This window comes from Anoplopoma fimbria, chromosome 15, assembly GCF_027596085.1.
Source record: "Anoplopoma fimbria isolate UVic2021 breed Golden Eagle Sablefish chromosome 15, Afim_UVic_2022, whole genome shotgun sequence".
Taxonomy (NCBI): Eukaryota; Metazoa; Chordata; class Actinopteri; order Perciformes; family Anoplopomatidae; genus Anoplopoma; species Anoplopoma fimbria.
Window position 1 is genome coordinate 21975510 of NC_072463.1, and position 8164 is coordinate 21983673.

Genomic DNA, 8164 nt, shown 5'->3' on the forward strand with positions numbered 1-8164 from the left:
CAGAAGATTGTGTGAAAAAATATTGAAGCCAGCAATAAAACACACATTAAAACTCATAGGCAGAAGCGTCTTCTGAAATGATACACCAGCCCAGTGGAGCATCACAGAACACTGTGCGTCTGCAATCCGCCAGTCCTCAACTGTCAGTTGAAGGGGAAAAGCTAAAAGTGAGAGCGTTTATATAAAAAAAACTGAAATCTAGAGAAGGTCAGAGCCAGCACAATGTTTGAAACTCAGCACAATGCTGAAAACAGCTAAATCTGATAGTCTTTGAATATACAGAAAATGGTTGCACCATTAAACTCCAGGGTGAACGAGTCATCCTCTTGTTGGTTTTTCAAAATATTCAAGAATTGCAAGTTGATTTCTAAACTTCATGAAATACCAGCTACTTGTGGATGCATGTTTACTATGTAAATGTGCTTTTGTTTGCATGCATGCGTGTGTTTGACATTCCATGCAGGCCGGCAGACAATGAATGGAAGTGTTCCCGGTCCACTGCCGTGTTTAATTGGTCAAACAGACCAAAGTGAGCGAGGTCTTGTTGTCCCAACAATAAGGCCTTGTGTTCCCTGAGGTCAATGTCAAACACCAACACACGACTCCACATCTCTGCAACAGAAATTCAGCAGCTTCAACTGTAGCTCATGACTAAAACAAAGCTGCTGAATTTAATTCTCAACCAAACCTCACAAACCAGCAATTACTGCTGAGCTAAGATTAAAAAACAGTTAAATCCACACACTTTTTTTTGTACTTAGTTCCACAGAAAAGCACATTCCACTCTAAGCAGTGCTGAAATGCTTTGCAATAGAAGATTAATTGCTATTTTAAAACCAGCAGCAGCAGAGGCATGAATGAAACAGTGCGCAGCCTGAGCAGGTGTATGTATGGCTCAGCCCTCCACAAACACAGGTTAAAATGAAGTAGGCGTAAGGCTGCCATTAGACACCAACAGCTTATCACTTCTCTGAGTAAATAATGCATTTGGATGTCTGTTTCTACTACAGAAAGGTGTAACAAGCAAAATTGTCTGACATGATTCCATTCATATGAAAGGGGAAATCAGGAGGGAACTTTCCTCAGAGGACACGCAACATCTACAAGCGTACTCTAACCAACAGAGCAGAGACACACTAACACGCATAACACGCCAAGCTGCTCATGTGGGAAATTCTATTTTTACCATCAGGCAGGGCGAGGCTCTACCATACAGCACACAAAGTAGGGAAACTATAACAAGGGAGGGAGGGGAGGCAGGGGAGGACTGACAGGGAACAAAGCGGAAGTGTCCTTCCTCCTGATGACCTGCAACACAAAGTGTTCTCTGTGCACATACAGTGAGATGCGGGCTGTAAACAACGGAGTACCATTTCTCCCTCTATCACTGTGGGAATTCATTTTCAGCCAAAACACTTGCATTGATCGCAACTGAAAAGTAATGCATGTATACATCTCACTTTATTATAAATATTTTTGCAGTCTATTGTCAGTTTGTTTCTCAATGTTGCTCCTGTTTGTTTTTATTACGCTGTGCAAAGACATTGCAAGTATTGCATGTTTGTCTGTCCTGGAAGATGGATCCCTCTTCTATTGCTCTTCTCGAGGTTTCTTCCTATTTCCCCATTTAAGGGTGTTTTCTGGGAGTTCTCCTTACCCAAATGGAAGGTTTTTGGATAGAAGGGGTCATACGTTAAAGCCCTTTGAGGTAAATTTGTTATCTATGATTTTGAGCCTATATAAATAAAACTGATTTGACTTGACTATACCTGCTCCTGCTTGCTAATCATTGAGGGGATAGAAATAATTATAAAGCTACTGTATGATGGCACACTAGAGGTCCAGGACAGTAATACAAATCTTGATAAACAATGGCTTAACTGGTTAGAACAGGAATATAACTCATGAGGGATGAGTATGGTGCAGAGGATGGCAATGTCTCTTTCAAATTGTATAGAGGTGACCCCTAACTCTGAGCTCAGATGCATCTTTAAAAATTAAAAATACTGAAAAATACTGTAAATATTCTGGAAGGATAGCCCAAGAGAAACGTGTAATCCTTATTATAGTCCTATCAGTGTTTATTGGGACTACACTCCCAGTCCCACCAAAGCCACTCACCTCCTCCAGAGCAGCCACTGTGTTCCTGCAGTGGGACATCCTGGTGGTGAAGTTAGAGGCTGTCGGCGATTTATAATCTTCATTAGTCTCTGCCACAAACTCTGAAACTGTGATTTGATCCGGCATAATTAATCCTTTATGATGGGCTGTGAGGAGAAGAAGCACTTTTTTTTTTTTTTTTTTTTTTTTTTTTTTTTTTTTTTTTTTTTTTGTAATTCCCTTTTTTATATTAGGACAGAAAAGTTCACAGCAGCAGTAGTAGTAAAAGAGTCTCTGAAGGTCCCCGCGGGTAGTAAACCATCTCTGGGTATGTTTATGTCATTCCCTTGTTTGCTCCACACTATCCAATGCAGCCGCACCGCACCGCACCGCACCGCACGCTGTGTTACAAGGTGATGGGTTTGTTATATCCTTCCCAGCCTGCAACCCACTACTCTCTTTCCATTCAGCTTCTCCGATCGTCGTCTAGTCACAGAATAAAAGTGAAGCTTCCCCTTATTAAAAGCTCTCCGGTGATCCCAAAGCCTCCTGCGACGCGGGGTGAGTAACTTCTTCCTCCTCGCCCGGAGAAACAACAAGCAGGCGTTTCAACGGGAGCGCAAGAAATTGACAAAGGTAGAGGAGGGGATTCAATGGACGCGCAGCAGCCAATCAGGAGCGCCGGCTGGTAATTGAGAGCCAATCAGGATTCATGGAAGGCGTGGACGCATGCTGCCTTCAGGTGCTCCTCGTACACTGGTCAGTCCTCACAGCGATGTGTGGCATTCAAGCCCTCAACTACCTAAATCAATCAAAAGACCACAGGAAAAGTGGCTTAAAGCTGGTATGTGTAATGTTATTTAAATTAAGAGAACTTAACTTACACTATTAGTTAATACTACTAGTTAGCAGCATTTTTCAGCATACAATTTGTGCTGGTCAGTCAGCACTTGAACAAGAAGGTTAGCCTGTATTTGATTGAAACACAAGAAGAAAAAAAAAAGGTGGTCAAACACGAAACACAAAAAAAGTGTTTAGGACTTTGAAAAAAACAAAAAATAACATACCAGAAAAATTGTTAACGTTTTTCATTTAGTGTTTTCATTACTTTTCTCTAAACCCCTTTGATTAAGTTCAGGTAGACCTATGCACTTGGTCAACTTCCAGCCTTTAGTAGTGTGTCTTAAAGACTTTTTTGTTTGTTTTTTTACAACTGCATGTAAACTGTTAATAGTCTGAAACTATTGTAGTGCATATGAACAGGTTGTAGTGCATATAAACAAGAAAAAAACCTGTAATTTGATTTGATTTTGTTTGATTGAGCTTGTTATCAGCATGATACATATCCCAGGAGCAAATAACGGTGTCTTTGTCTGTCGACAATAAGACAAATGGTGTAAATGCCCCCATTAGTATAAGCTTTCAAAGAACTTTTGGTAAAAAAAAAATTGAACCTGTATTTGAGGCTTATTTTTGTAACAGTATATTTCCAAAATCAATCAGCACAGAGTGACTTTCTGTTTTTAGAAGAAGAAAACATACATGTCACGAAAAAATATGCAAAATGCAAAATATATATATATACAAATATATACAGTACCAGTCAAAAGTTTGGGCACACCTTCTCATTCAATGGTTTTTCTTTATTTTTATTTTTCTACATTGTAGATTAATATTGAAGACATCCAAACTATGAAGAAACACATATGGAATTATGTGGTAAACAAACAAATGCTCAACAAACCAGAATATGTTTTATATTTTAGATTCTTCAAAGTAGTTGAATGAGAAGGTGTGTCCAAACTTTTGACTAGTACTGTATATACAATAGTAAACTCTATCAAATCTTAAAACCACACCCTCCTTACTCTAGGAATCACAACTCATTAACTCAGGTGTGTGACAAATTTCCCAAATCTATTATGCACTCATTTTTGGCGCTTGATGTATCTATTGCACATCAGGCAGCGTGTAATCTAAATATTTCCGACGGCACTTAAAAGCAGCATCTTGATTACAGCGCTCGTTTATTTCTTAAGGTGGAGGCAGGAGAAGCAGATGGGAATGATGCATTGTCATAGTGGAAGTGTGTCTAATTCCGTGCAAAAATGATTAATGTATGTTTTTTCTTTCTGTTATGTTAGTTGTGAAAGGCACATATAGTGTATGATCTGTACAGCCATTGATAGTGTCAACCATCATTAACTGTTTCTTCTGGATAAATTAATGATTGTGTGGAAATATCATGTATCAGTACAGAGTCCACCACAACACAAGCTACTGCCTAATCATGTTACCAAAACTGCTGAACAATACAGTAAATAATGTATCTGTCTGTGTTATTTTCTTGCATGTCAATATGTCTGTGTTAACATTTAACCAGACAGCTGAGTGGAGATCATTTTTAATGAGCCCAGATTTGTCCCATCACAATGTATGAGAAAACAAAATCTAACTATACCAGTAATTCGCAGAGGACTGTCAGCTTTGTTTGTGTGTGCTCCAGAGTTTAAATTAAGGTAGCTACATCATTATCTTAGAATATGTTTAGTTGTTTTTTGTGTGCCAAAGCCAAGAATAAATGTGAATTTAAAAGGAAAAAATCCGTTTGGGAAAAGGCAGAGGAGAAATAAAGCATTCAATCATTAGTCGCCCCCTGAAACTTGTGAAGACTCTCGCCCGTCCCTTAATTTTTGTCAACAGGAACTTGAAAAAACTGCAGCCTCTGCCCCCGGGGAGCTTGTGTTTTTCCTGGGCTTTGGGAGGAAAAATCTGCTGATGCTTCCTAGCTCATTCAGCCCCGGCAGGACAGCTACCGGTATAAATAGTATCACAGCGGCTGAGGCAAAACCCTGGGCAGCCTTTAAATCACAAACTGGGCAGTGTTCACACATTCTTTCAGCTTTGCAGCGTCTCCTGGCAAGCTGTTAAATGAAGAGCCCGAGACCCAGGCTGACCCTGACTGGCTGTAGGCCTCAACTCCCTTATGAAATGAATACACACACTCCCAGTGAACATCTGCTATCCAGAGACAGAGCGGCTCAGTCAGTGAGGTCGGCAGAATCAAACCCTTCTCTTCACCACTGACATGGTATCATATATTCAGTAACATCTGCCTTTCTAAATGCAGGCTTTTTCCTTTAAATCAAGACAAACCAGCCTAAAAATACCCAAACTGTCTTTCTGTTGCTGAAGATAAGCACTGGAATCCAAGGTGAACAGGCTCATCCAGCAGGTTCAGGTTGGGAACTTATTATGAATAGCACATTGTTTAATATTTTATGGGGCCTTGAAGAGCACTACCATGCATTTCAATGAACGATCATAAAAATGCAGCTCAAGGAAACACTGTTAAAATGTACTGTGCGTTGTTACCTTTGCATAAATAATCCATACTCTACTTTCATTGTATCATATAATAACCAAAACCTCATAGAGTTTTGTTTTTTGAATTTTATAACAAAGCAATATTTGTTTATTTGATGCAAAAGCTGTAGCTTTCTTCTGCTTTATCAAAATGAACATAAGCCTCATTCACCAGCATCAAACACACTCAATATGGACCTTGTTTGCATACAAACATCTTACAGCCTTGAGCAACAAGTCAGAGTGGTAGTTGTTGGATTTGCTGTGGTCGCGGCTGATTAATGATTTAATGAGCCATCAAACTGAAAGTGTTCATATTATACACTGCTTTGGTGCACAATGTGCTATTTTCAGTTCCCTTTCCTTTAAAACCAAAGCTTATTTGGTAATAAAAAAGTGAAACAAAATTCAAGCAGACAACTGCAGACAGAGCAATAACCGAAGCAGAGGTCATACTGTCCTCAGAGACCCTCTTTGAACTTGTAATTTGTTTTGAGACCTTCACGAGAACAGAACAGAGGGTGTGTCAGTACACATGCATATTATATACAGATCTGAATGGTAGCAAAACCAGAGAGCATTTCATGGCAATAAAGGGGACTGAGTCACTTTTTCCTAATTGCGCTGCCATGACATCATGATTGTGTAACAGGTGGGATAACTTCACAATCCAGCCTCTTAACTTTCATATAAGTGGATTGAATGACTTCTTTGTTGAGAATAATAAGGAACTAATGCCAAACATTTTGCAGCTGGAACTTTCCAGCATACAAGTGGATGAAATGGCAAATCCTTGGCAAAGCTCCTGTCCATTACTCAAACATTCTTATCTCAGCTTCTCATAGATCGTAGAGCACACTACTATCTGAATACTACATTATAGAAGAGCTTGTTACCCAAATTAAGTGGCTGCACGTGGGCAGGAACTGAACAAGCAGTGCCTGGTGAACCTGAGCGGTAGCTGCACACTGAGGGACTCCTAATGGGAGAGGGATGAAGAGAAGAGGGGAGGGGAAGGGCAAAGGGACAAGGGGAGTGAGAGGAGGGCAGTGAACCGTAACGAGCCAAGTCTTTTCTCCAAAACTCTGAGAGGAAGCCCAATAATCAGTTAAGGCCAAACTGTTCAACCTTTATGTGAATGGATGACCTGCACAGGCAAGGCCCGAATGAGATGAAACTAAAACAAATAACAACATATAATTCAGAATCCAATTAACTATCGTTACCGAGTGTTAGGTCTTTGCAGTATTCATTCCTGAATGTTGTATTGACATATTACCAACCACTGTTCTGATGACCTGAAATGGAAGGACAACTTTTCTACTGATACTTTTGTGAGTTTGATTCATACCAGGTCTGCCTCCAGGAAATAACTATTTGATGGCATCAAATACACAACAACTCGAAATACAATATATATATATATTCTGATGTCCAGACCTGGGTATACAAGGACAACAAAACTCAAACTCAGGGTCAGAGGTGCTTCTCACATTGACCACTAGCTTCGCTAAACTTTGCTTAGTAGTAACCCAGGGTTACTTCCAAGGCGGGCAACATTTCATACTACATTATTTTGCTATATGGTTACAAGTTACACAAAAAAAGTTTAAATCCACTGTGTGGCATCCAAAAAGACAAGACAGAAAATAATAGTTTTCCCCATGTAGTTACAACTATAATATTTTGTAGTAATTTAACAGTAGTGGTACATTTTAATGCATTCACTCACAGAATCATACACTATTTTCAGGCCAGGTGAAAGCGTCAATAGCATCAAAGGTCAGCGTTGGATGCAATTACACAACGTTCAATCCACAATGGAAATTCAATTAGCTGGTGGGGATTAAAAGTTCTTCTTTGTTATGTGGCTGACTGTAATATATTACCAGAACGCTGCAATGCATGATTGATTGTCTTCATTTTCTCTTTACTGAATAGCACACAAAGAAGGTCACTTGATCATTAAATCATGTTGAAAATCAACATAACGTTCATAGCGTTCTACACTCCTCATCCCACAGAGTGCTACATTAAAAAAAGCCTGAGCACCAGGCCCTTCAACCAGAGGAATGCTCTGGCTCACAGCTTTCGTTTAACCTTGCCACCCTGAAGGACATCCAAAAATAATAATATTATGTGAAATACTTGCATGACATTTACAGCCAGTCCCCCATCACACACTCCCATCTGAGTGATGGTCGCTAAGGTCCGGGGGTCTGCAGCTGCTTCACTGTCATCATTAGGAGCAAGTGGCTTTTAGTGGAATTATCGCTCCTCTCAGGATTTGGCACTATGAGCCTGAACATGTCAAGTGTCCCTGCACTTCATTATACTCTGACAGGCCATGTGTCAACCTGCCCCATCTTCTCTTGGTTTCACTTTACAATAACACACCTAATCATGCATTTCACTTCTCATTCCCACCCGTAAAAAATGACCACAGTGCAGGAACATACATTCTTTCTTGCAGACTGCTGGAAAAAATAGTTCAGATTATATTTCATTATAGCACAGCATCCCATTTTACTTTGTGTCCCTTGAGACAGTATGATGATGAGGACACCTCTAGTGAGCTCTCACCTTCCCCTAAGAAAATGTTGAGTGGCTTTGAATTCCCCCTCTGCTGTATATTGCTGATCATCTCCTCTAGTCCCCCTGTGATGTAAACCACAGGATATTAATTGCCACACGACAA

The 8164-nt window shown here is 40.0% G+C and overlaps 1 protein-coding gene across 1 annotated transcript in view; it reads right to left on the bottom strand.

Moving 5' to 3' along the window:
* asap2a (ArfGAP with SH3 domain, ankyrin repeat and PH domain 2a) overlaps nt 1-2709 on the bottom strand; it is a 53135-nt gene extending 50426 nt beyond the window's left edge. Inside the window, exon 1 of the mRNA XM_054613626.1 lies at nt 2122-2709. Within this exon, the coding sequence (XP_054469601.1) occupies nt 2122-2247 (126 nt within the window). The 5' untranslated portion in view covers nt 2248-2709. The remainder of the gene's footprint in view (nt 1-2121) is intronic.
* Nucleotides 2710-8164: the final 5455 nt, after the last annotated feature.